Below are 21,651 nucleotides of genomic sequence, written 5' to 3'. Positions count from 1 at the left end.
TATAAATACTAAAACTACTACTTAGTTCTTGTACAACTATTCTTAATTTGTGGTTTTTCACTTATCGCGGGGGCAATGAGAACGGAAACCCCTGCGATAAACGAGGGACTACTGTCTTACTAATACTAGTCATAATGCAACATCTCCAAAAAGTTTTGAATAGCTGGAAATATTTGCTTACTTGATGGGGCTATATTAAAATATATTTAAATTTTACAGTATACTTTAAAACATTAAAGGACTGTGCAGGATAGCAGAGTGGATTCTGCAGATGAGGAGCTCATGACAATCAAAGCAGTAACTACAAGTGCCAGATGAGTGTTATCTGTATCAGCTATGAAGAAAGATGTTGTGTATTATTACCGCAGAGTGCCGGATAGTGAATGGACAGCAGTGTTGGTGGTTCTGGTCAGGGTTTCATATCAAGATGACAGCTATGATGTGGATGTGAAACTGGGATGATGTGCTTTGATGCAGTCTGATTGAAAATGTGACAAATCCCAGATGGAGAAACAAAGAAAGGGAAGAAGAAAGGATGGCAGACTAGTACTGTAAGAAAGATCAGGAAGATAAGTTACACAAAAACATGTGCTTCTACCTTTCTTGACTTTCTTAGATGGCTGTTTCTTCTTGATGAATTTGGTCAGTTCTTCTGGGGGTTCCATCTCCCCATCACCAGACACCTCTGGTATTGGTTCAACACCTCCTGGGAGAAAGGTAGATGGAATCCATCAACATGATAACATGTATGACAATAATAAAACATACCTGAGCTTTCCTTTCTTTTTTATTATTACAAGATGCTTTTGTTCTGTATAATAAAGCTTTTTACAGGAACAACACAGAACCAGATAAAGTCAATGCAGGAATCAAATAAATTGTTGGACATTTTGAGTAAGACGTATTACAATTTCACCAAGCAAGTTTTCCAACAGCTCTGAGTCACACCAACAAGCTTAGATAGCAAAGAAAAACAGAAACGCTTTTGTAGTTTTTGTTTACATTGCGAAACTAAAGTGATGATTTCAGACATATTTTCAGTTTAAGTTTTATCCCTTGAGCTGCAAAATCAGTAGGTTGGTAACGTAATGTTTTCAAAAACTAAAAAGAAATGCAACTTTAATTTAATTATAGGTACACGTGATGCACATCTCACACATTTAAGGAGCTTCCAAAACTTTTTCATGTCTTTTTTTAAGGGATTACTGTGAAGAGATCGCATCTATTTGAAAATAAACAACAATTATTTTAATTACTTTTTCCCTAATTTGTCAGCGGTGTAATTTCATATGGCTGCATTTGACACAAAAATCTATCTTTTAAAATTACGTTCACTAAAAGCATAGTTGGAAGTGTTAAATTCCTCAGCTGGATACATCGCAGAGGATTTATAATGCTATGCACATATTTACAACCAAACTGCTTGCATGAAGTTTCAGAAGAAGAATCGTACAGAATGTGTCAAACATGTGGTTTGTAAAGCTCAATGTGTGAGCTTGTGGTGGTGTGTGATGAAATCCCTTTTGGAATCCCACGGATCAGCCTGGATTTAAGGAGCTCCTGAGCCTGATGAATTGGACGCCTTGTCTCTGTCCAACCTCTCCGTCTCCTCCTCCCCTTTTCTCTGTCTCCTCTTCCGGCGTTTTCTTCTCCTCCCTGTCTCCATCTGCTCTTTATCACATCTGTGGAATAATTTGCCTTCTTCTCTATTTGCATTCTGCTATTCACTTTTACGATTTTCTTTCACGCCAGGCTCTCCATCTCTTCTTGCTTTTCTCCTCTCCATCCTCATCTTCTGTTTTTGGTTCATTTTGATTTTCCTAACAGCCTTTTCTCACTGCATCTCCTTTTCTCTGCTCCCTGACGATTTTGCCCAGTTTCATGGTATTTTCCTTTAAATCTCATTGGACACTTGTGCCTTTGTTTGTGTGTGTGTGTGTGTGTGTGTGTGTGTGTGTGTGTGTGTGGTGGGGGGGTGATGTGTATGTACCAGACAGTGAATGCCCGTGCGTCTGCCATCAAGTCTACTTTAAGGTGTCTGAGAATGCGTGCGTGTCTCCATTCCCCCCCACTCCGGCAACATTTGTGTGAGTTCAGATTATCCTAAGCCCTCTCTTATATTTATCCTGGCCTTTTTTAAAGCCAATCTTGTTCTCTTTGGTGAGAGCGCAGCCTGTAGCTTTACATACACACAGCCTTGCTCAATCACAGTTGTTTGAAATGGGATATGCCTCCCTCCTAATTGGGCAGGTGTTTTTCCAAGGCGAGTTGGGTTTTTTTTACGCTGTCCTACAATTTCACAGTGTGTGTGGATGTGTGTTTTAACCCTCATTTTTACGTCAACATCAGGTAAGGAAATTGGCCACCTCTGAAGCAGTTTACGCTGAAACAATAATCCCATCACACACAGAACATCTCCTGCCGCTAACCTCTCATACATTCCTCTTTCTCCATCTCTTCTTGCAAACAGTTGGCATTTCATTGCCAGGTCAAAGTCAGGTTGTGTTTCCGTGTTTCTTTTGGCGATGTCATGGTCTATAGTTAACTATCTGGACTGGTAATCAGTTTTAGACACTTTAATTACAGCCCAAACTTATAATGACAATAAATGCAGTGATGACAGTAATTAATATAATTAACAACAGAACCAGAATCGGTTGTTTTTTAGGGGTTATAACTACTTGTTGAACTGTTACCTATATATAAGATTAAAAAAAAGAATGTGAGATGGTCACAGAACAGTGGAACAGGCTATAGACATATGAATGAATGCGTGAACTTTTAGTATTATTTTCTAATAGTGAAGACATAAAGAAAGTGCTCATTAATTTTGACTGTGTCGAGATGCATGCAGTACTCTTTAAATGAATTTAGTGGTTTTAGTTTCTAAATAAATGAGGGGTTTGGAGCAGTTTTACAGCATCTTTAAAGCAGAAGTAGCCACAGATTTAAATGTCTAGCATAGGTCAAGTGTAAGTGAAAGGATAAAATAGAAGTCCTAAGTCCTAAAGACAAAAAAATAACTTTCAGCAAATTTTAAATGTTAAAACCTTGAAATGACAAGGAATTAAGCAAACGTTATAAATGAAGATGTTATTAACTGAATCTACAGATGAATGAAGCTGAGAATTCAGCTTTTATCATGCATGAATGATATGTTGAACATACATCAAGCTATGGTTGAGACACTCAATTTCTGTTGTGATTTGTTGCAGGTTTCACGCTTAAACTTACAAACAGAAGTACGCCCCTCACATTTTTAAAAATATTTTATTATATCCTTTCAGGGGACAACACTAAATATATGACACTTTGATAGGATACATGCTCCCCATCCACACCTGAGACCTTGTAACAGTAACGAGTTACCTGAGATTGGGGAGGGAAACTGGCTAATTGGGCACAAACTGGACATTTTCACTCAGGACTCTACTCAACTTTGTTGTCAACGATTTAGACATCGTGTTGACTCAGTCTGAGGGGACAGTAAAGTTACCCTGTTACACAAGCTGCACACTGACTACATTACATAGTATCAAAGTGGCAATGTGTGGCACGGGGGATGCACAGCTGGAAAGAGAAAAGCTCTGCAGAGAGTGGTGAAAGCTGCACAGAAGTCTGTTGGAGTCAGCCTCCCCACCATCACAAACATCTACACCTCTAGAGCAGGAAGAGGGCCACCTGCATCATGAAGGACCCCACTCACCCAGCACACACACTTTTTGCCCTGCTCCCCTCAGGCAGGAGGTTGAGGAGCATTAAGTGTAGAACCACTAGACTGAGGAACAGCTTCTACCCTGAGGCTGTTAGACTCATGAATCTCTAACCAGGAAAATCACTATAATGCCACTTTAATTAGTGATTTGTCACTTAATCTGTGCTGCTGATTTCTTGCCTTTAAACTGCTGTATTCATACCCATATGCTCACAACAGACTCATGTTCAGGCTGCTGTTTAATACACCGTATTATATTATATTATTATTGTTTAGCGTATAGCTTAGATCCTTGTGTACAGTTTTTTTAATACTTTGTATTTTTGGTATTTTTAGGTGTAACTGGGACCTTGAGTACACAATATCATTCCACCTCATGTACCATAAGTGATGCGAATGACAATAAAGAACCTCGAACATTGAAAGTGTCATATCTTAAGTGTTGCTCCATGAAAACACAACAAAATATTGACAAAAAATGTGAGGGGTGCACTCACTTTTGTGAGATGCTGTAAATGTTTTAAACCAGTTCAGATTTTTTCCTAATTATTTCTCAAGCCCCTCAGCTCAGACAGAAGAGGAGACCAGACAGTTTATGTAAACACATTGAAGTGCTTGTCAATATCATTGAGATGTTTATATAATCGATTATTGGCATTGTCAACGAGTCTAACAACCAAAATATTGTTGTAAAAGTTAATATTGGACTCAATTATGCTGCTGTGTCAGACCTCAGTGTATTAAGGCATATTCCCACTAATGTAGAGTACAACTTCTGTGCACTATTTTTATTGTATTATATGAGTTTTTATGCTCTATATAATGAGGGGTGGGGGTGTAGCTAAATTTTTGAACAGTATTAAAACTATCTGGCTCACTATACAGTGAATGTGTGGATAATTCAAAAACAATCATAAAGTTAATCAATAATATGTGAAGTTGTGATTTGGGTTTAGTAGCTTTGAGGTTTTTTTTTATTGCAGTGATCATTTATTTTGTCAGTATTTGAAGGTTCAGGTCACCCAGAGTTTAACAGTCCTAATATTAGTGATAGTTCTCTACAGTAAATTTTGTTTGCAGTAACCTTCAGTGGTCTAGCTGCACACAGAGACACCATTGTCATATTTTCCATCCAAAGGTTTAGTCCCATTTGAAACTTTTTGTGAACATTGTTTATTTGACCACCATTTCATGAGAACTCAAAGTTTGTGTGTTCTAGAAAATTCAAAAGTAAAAGTGAAAACAAACACCTGAATTCAAATGTTCCAAACATCCAAAAATATGCGCCGCAAAATTTTGTAAATGATCCTAATCAAATTAAAGTGTAGTAGTAATAGGAGAAGATGAGAAAGCACAAACGTTTTCAATTGAAAATTTACATTTATAACACTCTGGTCTTAATTTTCAGTCAATTTCACATGCTGAAAAGGTACATTGTTTAAAGTGCTCAGCAGTGCAGCGGCTGTAATATTAGTAGTTTAAAGTTCAAACACAAGTCATTTAGTGACAGTTCAGAACATTACAGGTCATTTAAACCAGTGCGTGACAATTTGGGGCCACTTTGGGACAGTTTCGGAGTAACTCTGGACACCCTGGTTGAGGGTAAAACTGCCTCCAATAGACAGCCCAGTCTTGGTCTAAAATGTGGAGACTCCAGTGCATTCCAGCTTTATTCTGGGCTGTGGTTTGAAGATGGGGGTGACACTGTGCTGCGGTGGTTACTGGCAATTTGGCTGTGGGCTTTACGCTTATTCCCTCCTCACTGCACGTCTTCTGTGCCTACACACATACCCACATGGTTTTTAAAACAGTTTTTTTTTTTATCCAAATGTGTGTCGCAGGGCCCTGCTATCTTTTACAGAAACTGTAAGTTAGAAATAATGAGTCACATTTAACCACACAAATGACATTTTCCACATATATTGAACATTGTTCTAAGCGACAGCAGTTTCGGATGTTATCAGTCCATTAAATGGACGTTATTAGTCGTTATCATCCCCATACGCAGCGTTCAGACTGTTCCCTCCTACCTCCTAGTATGTTTAAAGTTACAGTTTTATGGGTGATAATATGCATCGCGGCTCGCGTGTAAAACCGGAAGTGTATTTTAGTTAGCTTTATATAACCCTTTTCCTAAACCTAACCTTACACCTGACCCAGCCCGCTAACCCTAAATTTAACCCCCTTACCCGTGAGCCTTAACCTAACCCTGACCCTAAACCTAACCCCCAGACCTTCACTCTTAACTTACCACGTGCCCATATGATCAGCGATAATAACGTGCCTTTAAACCTACTAGGAGGAAGAGGAGGGGCAGTCTGAACGCTACAATTGGAGATGATAACAACTAATAATGGCCGTTTAATGGATGATAACATCTGAAGCGGGTGCAATAGATCATTTACATTAAAATAAAATTACTAAAATGCACGAAGCTTAGACATAAATCTGTGGCTCTTCATTGAATGATGATCTTTAGGAATGGTGGATTTCCCCCTTAAAATAGATCACTGCTGTTTTATATATAGAATCCTGAAGCAGAACTCTTCAATTTGGAAACGCCACAGAGAGAGAGAACACACACAGCTGGTCAGAATTACACGCTACCCATGACCTACACTTAAACATACTACATGTACTTTCCTGCATTTTCTGTCCTCTCAACTACACTGACACATACTTATATACAGTGCGTGCGTATGTGTGCGCACACGCTCGGCATGTAAAGGCAAAACGCAGCCCATCTTCTCCCCTCTCTAATTCTAAAGTAGATTCAGGCCTCCAACCACAGCTACCAGTGGGACACTGAAAATAGCTGCAACACACACATGCACTATCAGAGGATGTGGAGAAGAAGATGTGTGTGTGTGCATCGACTTTCTGCAAATGGACTGTGAACATAATGAAAATCTCCTGACTTCATTAGGTCCAGAAGAGGAAAACCTCTAAGAAAAAACAACAACAACAAAAAAACACACTGCTTTTGAGGAGAGGAGTGGAGGTTACCTGATGACCATGTCGTAAACAGTCCTGATGTCAGTGTGTGTTTGTTACCTCTACTTCTTAGACTCTCTTTGGATCTCTAGGGTTTGTCAGAGCACTTTACAAAAACTGTGTCCTGCTGCAATCGGTCCATCTTAACCAGCAGTGATAATGTTCTCTAAACGAGTTTAGGTTTGGATAGGCGCTAAAAGGTTTTTTATTTCCAGGAAACTAACAGAAGCACATTAACACACCATAACAAACACTTCCTACCAATAAAGTGGAACTTGATGTGTGGTTCTTGTGTGTGTGTGTGAGTGTGTGAGTGTGTGTATGCCTGCGGTCTTGAGGAGGAAACTGTTTCCGTAAGTGTTGTTGGTAAAGTAAACAAATGTGTGTGTTTACAGGCGGGTAAAAAAGCAACATACGAAAAGGCTGTTTACTGCAGCGCTTCGTGTGTGTGTGTGCACGCACATGCATCTGTCTCTGAATTTTGGAATCAATAAATAGAAACTGGCTGATGAAAAAAAAAAACTAATAAGGTTACTCATTTCCCTTTTACAAACAGTATTTTTTTCTAGAGCCATAAAATTGTAAAAAAAAAATCAAATCAAATCTATAAGATATAAAGGTTCAAGTTATGATCTAACTTTTAGTTTTAACTTCCCTGAAGGAATCTTTCCAAGGGATCAATAATATTTTATCTAATCTAATTGTGAGTAGATAGGCCTTTGTCTTTTCCGACGGGCTAACGAGCTTCCTGCTGCCAAAAACATTTAGCTCCGTCACACCCGGGCGCTCAAAAGCTGCCCAGTACACGCCCCCCTTGGGGGGTGGGTCTTCGTCTTATTATATGATTATTATATTATTGCTATTTTTGGGTGTAACTGGACGTTGAGTACACAATTTCGTTCCAGCTTGTGTACCACATGTGATGCGAATGACAATAGTCACCTTGAACCTTGAATAGGCTAGATATTAATATGTAAACACTCCACTGATCTTACCCTGATGTTTTCACATATTTATTTTCCTGCTCACTATCTTTTTAATAAATGCAATTAATTTAAACTAGGTCTGCGTCTTACATGTGCAAAACAAAATCTCTGGACTACAGTAATTACCGTTCTTTCTGCCGTACATGTCGCATCTATTATGCTTCACCGCAGTCAACCCAAAAATGTGCACCCCTGTTGTGCCAAAAATAGATTGGCTGCCAAATGGTGGCTGCGGGAGCGTGCATGGGAGGACTTTAACAAGAATTTAACAAGATTAACACTTAAAAACAAATGTTTGTTTGCTTGACATTATAGCAAAGGTGTGTCTCAGTCTAACTTTTCCTTAATAAATGCACTTTATTTGTCAAATCAGCTGCGTTTCAAATGTCGATTCGTGGGAGCGGGAGAGCGCAGAGGGACGACTCACTGTGCATTTCGTCGACATTTAACAAGATAACCACCTAAAAACAATTATTTGTTTGCTCGACATTATAGTAAAGGTGTGTCTCAGTCTCACTTTCCCTTAATAAATGCACTTTGATGGTCAAATCAGCTGCATTCTGCCTGGGCAGAACGGTAAAATGCAGCTGATTTGACGTTTGCTCCAGGAGTTCCGGAACGAGACGAAGGTGGCTTGGTATGGCAAGCCAAGTGTCTCATTAATAGCCACTTTTACCTATTAATGAGACACTTGGCTTGCCATATTAGTTGAGGGCCCTTTAGTGGCTGAAAATGGTAGTGTTCAATATTTTCCACGTCAGAATGAATGAAATAGTCAGATCTCTGCCAAAAATTTGGTTATAAATATGGGGAAAAAAATGTATATTAGTTGCTTCGATGTATAAGTCGCAGGAGTTGCTAATTTATGCAAAAAGATGCGACTTATATGAAGAAAAATACAGTATATGGCAATGTGATGCTCACGTATTTAACAATATCTGATGCAAAGACTCATGACCACACAAAGACAGTGTTCATTTGAAGTTGTGTTGAAAAACAGACAACCTATTATGCTCTGTAAACCCGTCTGCAGCAGATGTTCTGGCATAATGTTCTCCATGAGGTTTGCTCATGTACTCATAACGTTTCCTCACAATGGCATAAGAAACAGATGTTCAGTAAGTATTGCTTTAACAGTCTTGACGACCACAAGCGGGCAAGAAAACAAAACAAAACGAAAACATGACATAGGTCACTGCAGATACACCTTCATCTAAATTTTAATGTTTTCTATTCCTTCATCTGTGCACCTCTCCTTCCTACATATTGTCCAACTCACCAGGAGCAGCCAGATTCTGGACCTGAGCAGGGACCTGGACATTAGCCTCAGAGGCCAAGGTGAGGCGTCCTCCTTTACCGATGCGATCACACAGCAGAGTTATGTGCTTCTTGAGGCGTGCGGTGTCTTGGGGAAGGCCCAACACAGGGCCGCCTGTTTGGGCTAGAGATGTGGCCTGATCCTTGGGGCTTCGCGACAAGCAGCTCCGCAGGAGATGAGAGACAGCTGCATCACAGCTCTCCTCCCAACCCTGAGGAGACAGGAACGTGAGGAGAAACGTTACATGTCAGCATTTAAATGTGGTAAACTTTCCACTGTTTTACATCAGAACAATGGACGAATGGAATACCTGAGAATTTTATTTTTATTTTACCTTTCCATTAATCTTGGGTTTTTAATGTTATAGTGTGTAAAAAAAATGCATCCATCCATCACCTTTACACACTTCTTCTGTTTCAGGTCACGGGGTCACTGGTGCCTGTGCCCACCTATCACTGTGTGAGAGGCGGGGGACACCCTGGACAGGTCTCCAGTCCATCACAGGGACACATAGAGACAAACGAGACAAACAACCATCCACTCTCTCACTCACACCTAGAGACAATTTAGAGTTATCAATCAGCCTAACATGCATGTTTTTGGTCTGTGGGAGGAAACTCGAGTACCTGGAGAAAACCCACGCATGCACAGAGAGAACATGCAAACTCTACGCAGAAAGGCCCCCGGCTGGGATTTGAACTGGCGACCCTCTCGCTGAGAGGCAACAGCTCTACTAACTGATCCACTGTGCCGCCCGGAAGGAATAATGGACGGAAAAAAAATAAAATAAAAATACTGACAATAAAGCAAATGGGAAAAATGAAGAGCGAAATAAAAAAATTAAAAAAAAAGTTTAAAAAAGAGATCATAACCCAAACATGATAGTTTAATAATATGTTTGTCATTCAACAAATACATGAGTAAAACATAAAAAAATACAAATATGTGCAATCAGACAACTTCTTTTTGTCAAACAACACTGTCAGACATAAATGTTTTCAAACTCATCTTCCCTCAGACTCATCCAACAGAAATTAGGTTAATAATTAATAATTAATTAATTATGTCAGTGTACGGAAGAAATTAAATGTGCATGCGTGCTTCTTAGGGAAGGCATTGAAGGGGTAAAGGTGTGTTGACAGCTACCCTCCAAAGCAGCCGTCCCTTTCTTACCCCGCTGTCACCACGTCGATAGGTCCCTAATGAACCTTAATGACAGGTAATCGAATCTGTAATGATGGTGGCAGAAAGACACAGACACAGAAAAAGAGGAAGAGAAAGAAAAGAAAAAAGCGAGGGGTTGGAAAATGTCAAGAAAATGAGATGATAACAAAGGAGAAGATATCTGGGACAAGGAGTGGAAAAACGAAGGGAAGAGATAAAGAGTGTATAATAGAAGCGTAGAGGTAGAAAAAATGAAAAAGGAGGTAGAGGAGGAGGAGAGATGGGAGTTGAGTGACCTACTCTTACCACAATACCTCAACAGGTTATCAAATACTTGGAACAAAATAACTGCAGGTTTCTGTGGAAACTTGGCATGCTCTCACACACACACCCACACACACACACACCCACACACACACACGCTCAGAGACACAAATGCTCCACATGCTGCAGAAAACAGCGAAATGTCTTTAAACGTAAACTGCGCACATTCATCCTTGTGAAAGAGGAAAAGGTGGTGGAGGCTACACGTTGGTCATCACTGTATAATTTATTCTTGGATGGCCTTAATAGCTCACCATTAACATTTAGTTTTAAAAGAAACATTGCCAATAATTCAATGATTACCAATCCACGCAACACTTTATTTTAAAAATGCTGACTGTTTCAAGAATATTGGGTCTGATAGGGAAAAAGCACAGATATGATTGTATTACTATTGAAATGCCATGGATAGTTCAGAACCTCATTGAGCTCGAAATGAGACAAATAATAATAAATAAAAGAATTACTCAGTATTTACATCCTCTTCCAGCCTGGGAAAGTCATTTGAGAGGCCGGCGTTACGGCTGCGTGAAAACAATGTCAACCAGTCTGCTTCCAGAAGGAACCAGCATAAACACAAATTCTTGCCTTGGCCAATTCTGAGGGATTCCTTGCAGGGATTTTATTTTTTTATTTTTATTGTCAGAAATATTTACTTTTATATTCTTCAGTTACTTTGATTAACTGTGTGACTTCAAGGTGTTGCAAATTACAAATACAACCAAACACAGTGGTTGTGTAAACAACATTAGTCAAAAGACATAAAGAAAAAATAAGTTCAAATAAAAAGTGATGGTGTAAATAAAGCCATGAGCTCAACTAAAGCTTTAAACAAATGTTCCAACCGCATGATTAACAAAAAGTCTTGTAAATCATGTGCAACACAAAGCAAACACTAAATACTATTTTCAATAGCAAAAGAGTTCCAGATACTTGTACTAGTGCTAAATACCTTTTTAACATTAGTATGTAAAGTTGTGCTAGAATTCTTGATCTACAGCAACTCTGGCACTAAAATGAAGGGTTGCGTGTACGCATAAACAAAGAAGAATTTAAAAACCACATGAGGACAACTGAAAAATAAAATAATGTCAGACAAAAATGATAATTGTTCTCCACTCAGTTGTTGCATGTGCAAGCATGGAAAAGATTGCCGTTACTGAGAATAAACAATGACCAAGTTATGGTTGATGGGCCATCGAAGACACTTCAGTGGACGTTCTGATTGAAATCAGCTGTGCATTGTTCAAATGCAGAGGGCTGTGTTGTGGTTGTCACTTCAAGAACCAGTGAGACATGAAATATAAGACAAGAAATTACATTGGTGTAAGAGATTAAAGGCTTTAAGATGCCAAAACACTGCAAAGTGCACTGGAAACCGTGGTTTCCAGTGTTCATGCACAGTATTTTATAACTTTGGAAAGTCTTCACAGAGGCAACCTTTTGTCTACAGTCTCCCAGAATGGAAAGTAAACAGTGGAAGTATGTTCATAATAAAACACAAACCACAAGGAATGTTTACCGTTGGTGTCGTTGCCAACGCAGCCATTGGTGCCAAATGTTTCTTTATTAACATTTGTGGGGATCTCAAGTCAAGGATAAAAAGAAAGAAAATGGCCAAGCTGTCTGGTTGGGGGAGTAAATCATGTCAAATCAGAATGAATCAGAAATTCTACAGTCAAGTTTTCAGAAAAAAAAATATAGAACTGGTAAAAAACTAAAAGAATAACCAAACGACCTAAACGGGCTTCGGAAAAAAAAACAAAAAAACAAATAAAACATTCAAATTGATGATTGTTCATTCCCAAACGAAAACTGAATCTGCTCAAAATGCTACGCTAAACATGTTTTTTTTTTTTACACTGATAAGTCAAAAGAAATATTTTCAGAGTACAAGGGAGTGGAGATAGGCAACAGGAATAAGTTGAAAATGCAGAATGATGTTTCAAATAATGAATTTGAACGAAGCAGGAGGCTGAAAATAAAGCAGGGGGAGGAAGAAGTGCAGGACTGGGTTAGAAGAAAAACAGCGAAGAAAGAGGGAAAAGGAGTTTTTCTGCTCAACTGCAACTAAATTAGACATTTTGTTTGCTGCTGCACAGACGATGTTCTTCCCTTTTCTCGTCTCCTCTTCCTCCTGTCCGACATTTATATACAAAATATTATTAGTTCATTTGGGAATCCAGCAAAGTACAAAATCATCTCTAGAAAAAATAAATTTTCATCTACACTACCTGAAATACTTTATTCATCCACTCTGATGGCTTCTTTGTTATATCAGAAAAATGGTAATTAATCAGCTGATTTCATGGCACTGACTAAAGTGGATCCAAAGTTTAACCACAGTTATGTCTAACAAGAGGATTTTGTAAATAAAAAAGGAGTACATTGAACAACTTGTCCAGAAAATAATAGGCGACAGCAGACATACAACATATTGTAAAGTAAAAACAATTATTTGACTTTGAAAGTTGCAATAAAGAAAAACTAAAGTTTTTGCTTCTGCTTCACATCTACCTCATCTGTCTTTCTTTTCCTTCTCATTATCTCAGTAACCCTTCTGCCTTTCCTTTAATCGAGCTCCTTGACCTTCTGTCCTGCTCTGCGACTTCACTCATGTTGATGATAATCCAAGGATTAATCCCTTAAAGAAAGTTGTCTGAGAGCAGGACTTGAACTCAGACGGAATGATCCTGACTCATGCTCCATGAACCAAGTAGAATAATCCAACAAAGTTAAATCAGGTCCTCTGGATGGTTTACTTTTTGTTGAAACGTTTTGGCTTTCATCCAAAGGACTTCATCAGTCCGAGGAGCCACAACAAACCCCGTCTTATAAATAGCATCTTCACATAGTGGGTCGACCAGTTTGATGGTAATCAGATGGTTTCTGTAGTCCGCCCAATCCCCCACTGACTTTTCAATATATTGGATTTGCAATTATATATATATATATATATATATATATATATATATATATATATGTGTATTGGATTAAATATATTTTGGATTTTTCTACCTGGATTATTGAGCATGAATCAGGATGTTTTGAACCATTTTGTATTTTATAGTTCTGTTTTAATCTTTTTCTTTTGATGCTTTTAATTAATTTTTCGTGGTTTTTTTGTTTTTTTTTCATTAAATTACCGCTACTGATTTTTATTGTTAAGCACTTTGGTCACAACTGCTGTTTTTAAATGTGGTTTACGAATAAACTTGACTTGACTTTGGCAATGACTGCCTCAAACGAGTCAGTGGGAGAGAGGGCGGACTCCAGAAACCATCTGAGCGCTATCGAACTGGTTGACCCACTATGTGAAGGTGCTGTTTATAAGACTGAGTTTTTTGTAGCTCCTCGGACTGATGAAGTTTTCTGGATGAAACGTTTCAATAAACAGAAACTATCCAGAGGACGTGACTTGGGTCAGATGGAATGATCTCACCTGCACAAAGGTCAAAAGTCAAGACGAGGAGCGTGATGAGGCACAGCTAATCTGACACACCTAAGTATTCACTTAAACTCTCCAGTGATTGTTCTAAATGTGGGGCACTGTACTGGTTATTACTTAGTAATGCTTTACCATTTTAAGCAACTCCCATTTATGAAGCCTGTGAAAATATTTTTTAGACATTTATTTCTTCACGTGAATATTCTTCTTGGGATTACAAAGTTAGTCTAACTAAAACATAACTGATTGAAATAAGCCACAAAAGGGCTGATGACTTAAAAAAAGAAAAACTGCGTCACCACATTTATATCACTGTTGTCATAGCATGGCACCAGAGAGTGTGTTGTGTTTTCTGAAAATAGCCCTTCAGTCCACCTGTTTCACTTGATGTCGTGAACATGAGCCTAATTACTGCTAATTCACTTGATGCCATTAATCCCATTTAAAATAACAAACACACTTTCCCAGTCCCTTAAGGCTTATCAATTGACCTTTTTGGGTTATTTCGGTCTGTAATTATCGTGTGTGTAAGTAGGTGAGTGTGTCTGCATGTGCATATAGGATGTTTTATATTTTGTTGTGTTAATGGGAGTGTGTGCAATGTCGGACTGGGAAAGAGGTCTGAAAATAGACTTACCGGTAAGGAAAGGTTCAGAGAATTGATCAGACATGGAAAAAGTAACTCACACACACAGGCTTGTACAATAATCCTATCAGGACACTGCAGTGACTTTTATTTATTGTGTGTACAACCTAGCCCTTAACTAATCTTTAAAATAACCAAAGTCTACAACTTAATTCTAACCCAAACCAACACCCCTGGAGTGACAATCTGCATCATTAGGACTGAACTTTGATGCAAAACACATTCTTTCAGGAATGCTAAGCCTTAAATATAGAAGGTTTCACATTGGACTTAGCGTGGCCTGACTTTACGGATCAGTTTGTGTGACGCAATGATTATTTTTTCACACAGATTTGATGCTAAACTTGGAAACCACGGAACACACTCCTGGTGTCGAGCTGACAGGTGAATGTGGCGTATAGGAGAGTATAAGGCTGGACAACAATTCGATATCAATATATATCACTATATACTTTTATTCAATAACTGTGATGTGAGTTTTAAGTACATTTACAATATTTTGATATACATTACGCTATGATTAGTGTTTCAATGACGCGTTTCTTTTTCCGAACAGAAAAAGCCATGACACAATTACATAAGTGTGTGGTGACGTACACCACACACAGAGCTCGAGTCCAGAAGGAGTCAGCATTAGCAGGCTAGGCTAAGTTGAGCTAGGCTAATCTCCAACGCGCCCTAAGTTTTCTCTTCAAAATGAGTTCCCACGACCATCAAAATGTGACTGAACAAGCTTTCTCAAGCGAAGAGAAAGCAGATGACATAATTGATAAGAGTGGAAAGACGAATCCGGTGGTGGGTGTGGAAGTGGTCCGGCTATCTAAGATCCATTAAACTGCAGGTTTCAGTGTGCTGCAAAATGTGACGGAGAGTCGTTCCAACTAGCTTGTGAAAAGTCTCCACTCGAAAGAATATGCTGAGAGTCAGAAGATGAAGCACAATAAAAGTTTGAGCCATGTCCCTGAAACATCACCCCATATTGACAAAGGTGAGAGTTTTATGTTTGACGGCGATTTCAAATTTCTTTGAAGGCTAAATACAAATAAAAGGTGTACATTAAGTTATTTGTACAGTTTTTCTGAGGCTTTTATATTGTTTATATGGATATCAGAATAATATTGTTATCAACCGAGATTAAAAAGTATATCATGATAAAAGTTTTTGCCATATCGTCCAGCCATAGGAGAGTGTGCGTTTGAGCTGGGGGTGTGTTTAACAAGCAGGCTGCAGATGTAAGGACAGATGTTAAGACGCTAATGAACTTGTGTGTGTGTACCAGCTGTGGTGTGTCCTGCAGCAGAGGCAGCAACGTGGCCTCCAGGATGGCCGTCTGATTGGGCGTCAGGCCCTGCCACAGCGACAGCAGCAGCACAAGCAGGTGAGTGGCGCTCCGCAAACGGACAAACGCCTGCTCCAGCAGCACCCGGTTCTCCTCTGCAGCCTCTGCCAACGCCATAACCTAAAACAGAGAGATCACAGTGAAAGTTTTTACTAAATATTTCATGAACTGTCACTTTATTTATTTAGTCAAAACACAGCACAAGTGGTTTTCACAGCACCATCATATTTTCTGGCGTATTCTGCTCTGTTCATAAAACTCAAAACATTTAAACGATGTGTTTTACAAGAAAAATGTTTAGACTCAAATTAAAAATACATTTAGGGGGGAAAAAAGTCTCAAACATGTTAGGAAGGCTGTACATTGGTGCCATAGTCAGTGCTACAGTTTTATTGGAAGATCTAAAGTTTGACTCTCAGCCAGTTTCCTTTCTGTGTGGAGTTTGTATGTTGTCCCTCTTCATGTGAAGTCTTTTTTTTTCATTCAACCTTTAATTAGACAGGTTAATTCCATTGAGCCTCGAGGACTCATTTCCAAGAGAGACCTGATTTCAACAAAGAATGAAGACAACAATGAACAACAGCGACAACAACGAGGCATACCAATTTTTTTTTTTTACAAATTAAAATATGATGACAAAACAAGTAGCAAAAACAGTTAGATTATAAGGCAAATGTAGAAAACTAAAAACAGGAACATGTCTGCATTGGTCTTTTTCAGGAGTCCAACAGATTCTTAAAGCCACTTAGAAAGGTCAAGGTCGAGAGCTTCAGGTCTTTTGTAAGATATTCCAGGAAACAGGAGCAGAGTAGGAGAAGGCCCTTTTGCAAAGTTCAGTCCGCACTGAGAGGACACTGCAGGTAATAATGTCCTGAGAGCGCACGGAGGGAAGGAAAGTCACAAATACAAGGTGTTTCCTAGCATTCAGAGTTAGACAGGATCTGTTATTGAAAAAAAAAAAAAAAAGTTTAACTTTCAGTTTCTTTACTAGGTTTTCCACATGGAGCTTAAAAGAGAGATGCGAGTTGACCAAGATACCCAAATATTTATAGGAATCAAGAAACTCAATAAGGACACCATTTGAGGATAAAATCGGAGGTAGAACTGCTGGGACTAACGTCCTGTTTAAAAAAAAGCATCCCTTTGGTTTTATCGGCATTTAAGACATGTTTGAGGTGGAACAAATCAGACTGGATGATGCTAAATGTGGATTGCAAAAGCTGGAAAGCCTTAGCAACTGTTTTAGCTCGACAGTAAACAACTGTGTCATCAGCATAGAAATGTAAGGATGCGTCAAGGATGCTCTGACCTGCATTACCTATGTAGATTGTAAAGAGGATGGGTCCAAAGACTGAGCCTTGTGGTACACCATTGTTGACTGTTAAATAACTGGAGGAAGTACCATTATGTTGAACACATTGTGTCTGATCTGAGAGATAGAGAATCAACCAATGGTGTGATCTGAGAAACCAACTGAGAGCTTATGACACAAGATGTTATGATCCACAGTGTCAAAAGCTTTAGACAGGTCCAGTTCTTGCCTTCAGACCAAAAAGATTAATGTTAGGTGAAGTGGCAATTCTAAACTGAACATAGGTTCGAGTGTGATTGTGCATGGATGTTTGTCTCGTGTGTCTCTGTGGTCACAACCCATTATAATGTGCACCCTGCCTCTTGCTCCACAACCCTGAATAGCAACTATCCGGTACAGGAAACGAACGAGTAAAACGCATCATAAAACGGCAAATGAGCTTCACAGTTTCAAACATGTAGGAAGAAATTTGAAATGCTTTAAATAATGTTAACCTCCTAAAGCAGGGCTATTCAACAAAACTGCTCAGGGGGCCACAGTTTCTGAAAGCCAACAGCTCAGGGGCCGGACATCCAGCAATTAAAATCATTATGCAAATAAACCAAAGTTTACAATGATTTGTTATCTTTTAAATTTGTTTATTTTATTGCACTGAATCATAAATGCAATAAACAGAACCCAAAACCAAAACCCAGAAACAAACAAACAAAATAATACATATATTTTTTTTTTTTATGAAGTGGGCCGGATTGAAGTCACCCATGGGCCGGAAATGGCCCACTGGCCATTAGCTGAATAGCCTTGTCCTAAAGCTTTAAATAAAAAAGACCATGTATGTTAGCCTCTGACTTAAAAAACAAACAAACCCTGATTCAACTCAATTCAATTCAAAAATTCTTTATTAATCCCAAAAGGAAATTAATTATTGTTGTAGCTCATCATCCTGGTTTCATTCAAGAGTTGTTATAGATGCTTATAGCTGATTGTAATGAGTGCAATTTTCTCAACTTTACTAAAATATAAGTATTCTCAAAACAAATGTTTAAACCAAATGATCAATAATCCCTTAGTTCATTCAAAGTTACTTTCTCTTCAACACATCTATTTACACTGAAATCCTCGGCGTGTTGACTACTCAGCCGGTCTAAACAGATTTATGAGTATGAAGCTAGCAGCTCCTTCATTACTGCCAGCTCTGGGGGCTGATTTACTTGTGTTTATGTTAGACTGAGTTCACCTTGAACAACTTCAACAGAACTTGATGTTTTAGAATCAACTTCAGTCATTCATTTTATTCTTAGAAACTCTTCTTGTATGTGTCAAGATTTTAATGAGTTGCCAGCTAGAGCACAAAATAATCTACCAGGTGGAGTTAAAAATAAAATGTTACGTACTACTATTAGACTTTTATGACTATTTATTTATGACTTCACATTGTGCTTTGCTTTTGCAATCTTATAACCAATGGAAAAAAAATTTGAAGTTACCATTTATATCAAATATAGGATGATGCAGATAAGAGTTGTATATTAGTCTAAAGATAAAAAAAGGCCTTGATTCATCTGGGAAACATCTTGGTTTTTGCAGTTTATATGCAAACAGTTATTTCCTTTAAGGAACATTAATGATTTTACGAAGCTACCGAACTTGAAAAAAATAATTAAAAAGAAAACTGAAATGGAATACTTTGGCTGGAACAAAGATCAGTTGAAAATAAAATGTGAGGTCTTCTAGCTTTTATTTAAAATTGAAGCTTGGGAGCAGATAAAAAACAAGCGAACGTATGAATGAGGTGTGGTGAGACCAGGTGAATCTGACCCGCAGCTAAAGGTCAATCCCTCTCCTTCCATCATTGCACCAACAAAGATGTGAAGACGAGTGGAGTGGCGAGGACAAGCGATGACAGAGCAAGACATATGAAAACGAAGACAACAAGAAAGGACAAGTCGGACAAAGAGAAGGAAAGAAACAAGAGAAGAGGGAGGAGGATGAGAGAGATGAACAGACGAGAGTGAAAAAGAAGAGGTGAAAGCAGATCTGGGACTAATGGACGACTGTGTGTTCAGATAAATTAACAATCTGCAGGCCTGAGTGCCAACTCACATCAGAAGATTGTTTGACAAATGGATTTGGTACTTGCCATTTGATCTTAGACAAACAGAAATGAACGACACAAAGAAGTTAAGTGGGTGTGTGTGTGCATCCACTCGTGTGTGTGAGGGTTAAGCAGTAGTTGCCAAAGTAAGCTGTTCTGATTTGCGTAAAACTCAGCTACACACAGGTATAAACTCCAAATCACTTCCCTAACCTAAAAGAATTCCCTTTGGTTGGGGTCGTCTATGGGCACCATTTTACTCACTTTACTAATAAGCCACACACACACACACTGTCCAATCTTTGAATACACAACCCTTATATACAGTATATGGGTAGATTTAGTGACTCATTAGGACTTAATACTTCATTCAGAAATTGCTTCTACTACCTAAAAAGGCCTTTGGATGAAGGATGAAATGTCTCAGCAACAAAAGAAACCATCCAGATGACCTGACTGAACATTGTTGGATTTATACCTGGAATAATGAGCATGAACTTTGCTGTTTTGAACCATTTTGGCATGATCTGCCTTGGGGGAGTTGACGGGGCACAGGGTGGGCCCTGGAGGCCATCTTATCACCAGCAAACTGTTTTTTTTTTTTAGCCATTTGTGGGATTCAGTTTGGTTTGGTGGGCTCCTCAGACTGAAGAAGCCCTTTGGATGAAGGACGAAAGGTCTCAGCGACAAAAGCAACCATCCAGATGACCTGATTGAACATTATTGGATTTGTAATTTGATTTATTTGGTTACTACCTGGGCAGCACGGTGGCGCAACTGGTAGAGCTGCTGCCTCTCAGCGAGAAGGTCCCTGGTTCAAACCCCGGTCCAGGGGCCTTTCTGGATGGAGTTTGCATGTTCTCTCCGTGCATGCGTGGGTTTTCTCCGGGTGCTCCGGTTTCCTCCCACAGACCAAAAACATGCATGTTAGGCTGATTGGTAACTCTAAATTTTCCCTAGGTGTGAGTGAGAGAGTGAATGGTTGTTTGTGTCGTTTGTCTCTATGTGGCCCTGTGATGGACTTGCGACCCGTCCAGGGTGTACTCCGCCCCTCGCACAGTGACTGCTGGACATGGGCACCAGCGACCCCCGTGACCCAAAATGGAATAAACGGGTAAAGATAATGGATGGATGGATGGATGGTTACTACCTTACGGCTTTTTCTGTAAAATGTAAATGTGTACTCTGTAGAATGACAATTCATTCTCTGAATAAACTGTATATGCTGTAAACATGAAGTAAAAAAAACATTTGCTATGTAAAAGATACACTCAATCATCCAGGTAAATAAATCATCAAAAAATTAAATACCTATATTTTTATATCCTCCATTTTACATGTGTAAAGCCAGGCTCTGGGAATTCCACAGCAGACTGGTTTGAAACACATCAATAAGGTGATATTTAATACGGCAGATCCTGTTGGCAGGCCTCAGACTGAAGAAGTATTTCGGATGAAAGACAAAACGGTTCTTCCAAAAAGAAACTGTCCAGGTGACACAATTTAACTTTGTTGTCACTTGTTATGTAGCGTTGTTAGTCTTGTTAACCCCTCAGCACATTTTAAAGCAAATCACATTATTTAATTCTGTCGTACAACATTTCTTACACCAAGATGTGAAGTTTTGAGATATCCTAGATTCTTCTTAAGTGACCTATTTGGATAATATAATTACAGTCAACTAATTTATTGCAACAAAATGCATTTTGTCAAAGCAGTTATTATAAGAACAAAATCTACAACAAACAAAAAAATAATAATTCCCATCCTCTGTAGGTCAAATGTTTCCTTCCAAACAGGTCTTAAAATCCAGAAATCAATTAAACATCAGTTCTTGATATTGTAACACACACTTTATTATGTGCCACACATGCACACAAACACATAGATCTTCATTCTCGGGACATACACACACATATCCTTAACCACCGGGCCTCTGGGGGTTCTGAAAGTGTGGGTGCATTGATAAAAGGCTCCCAGTCCAGTGAAGGGGTTCATTGTTGGCAGTGGCTCAGTTCTGCACACACACACACACACTGATTGATGCCAGCTGAGAGAACACAAAGGCACATTTAGCCTGGAAACATACACACATACATGAACTAGACTTTAAAGAACATGCGCGCATGTGGCCCCAAAGTTTCACATTGGATTGACACAAACCCACACATGCACACAAAAACAATAGATATAATATGAATGTGAAGCGTTTAAACACACCATCTCCAAACATGGTACAAACCTAGACATTTAATTACGTGCCCACACACACACACACACACACACACACACACACACACACACACACAC

At 38.9% G+C, this 21,651-nt stretch overlaps 1 protein-coding gene across 1 annotated transcript in view; it reads right to left on the bottom strand.

Annotated features, from left to right (window-relative positions):
• bbs9 (Bardet-Biedl syndrome 9) overlaps window positions 1-21,651 on the bottom strand; it is a 229,391-nt gene that overhangs the window by 96,239 nt on the left and 111,501 nt on the right. Inside the window, exons 20-22 of the mRNA XM_037676556.1 lie at window positions 15,872-16,054; window positions 8,975-9,224; window positions 599-706 (exon numbers count right to left, since the gene is read on the bottom strand). Coding sequence (XP_037532484.1) covers window positions 599-706; window positions 8,975-9,224; window positions 15,872-16,054 — 541 coding nt within the window. The remainder of the gene's footprint in view (window positions 1-598; window positions 707-8,974; window positions 9,225-15,871; window positions 16,055-21,651) is intronic.

This window comes from Nematolebias whitei, chromosome 5 (genome assembly GCF_014905685.2).
Source record: "Nematolebias whitei isolate Nwh7 chromosome 5, NemWhi1, whole genome shotgun sequence".
Lineage (NCBI taxonomy): Eukaryota > Metazoa > Chordata > Actinopteri > Cyprinodontiformes > Rivulidae > Nematolebias > Nematolebias whitei.
This window is presented reverse-complemented; position numbering and strand designations above follow the sequence as displayed.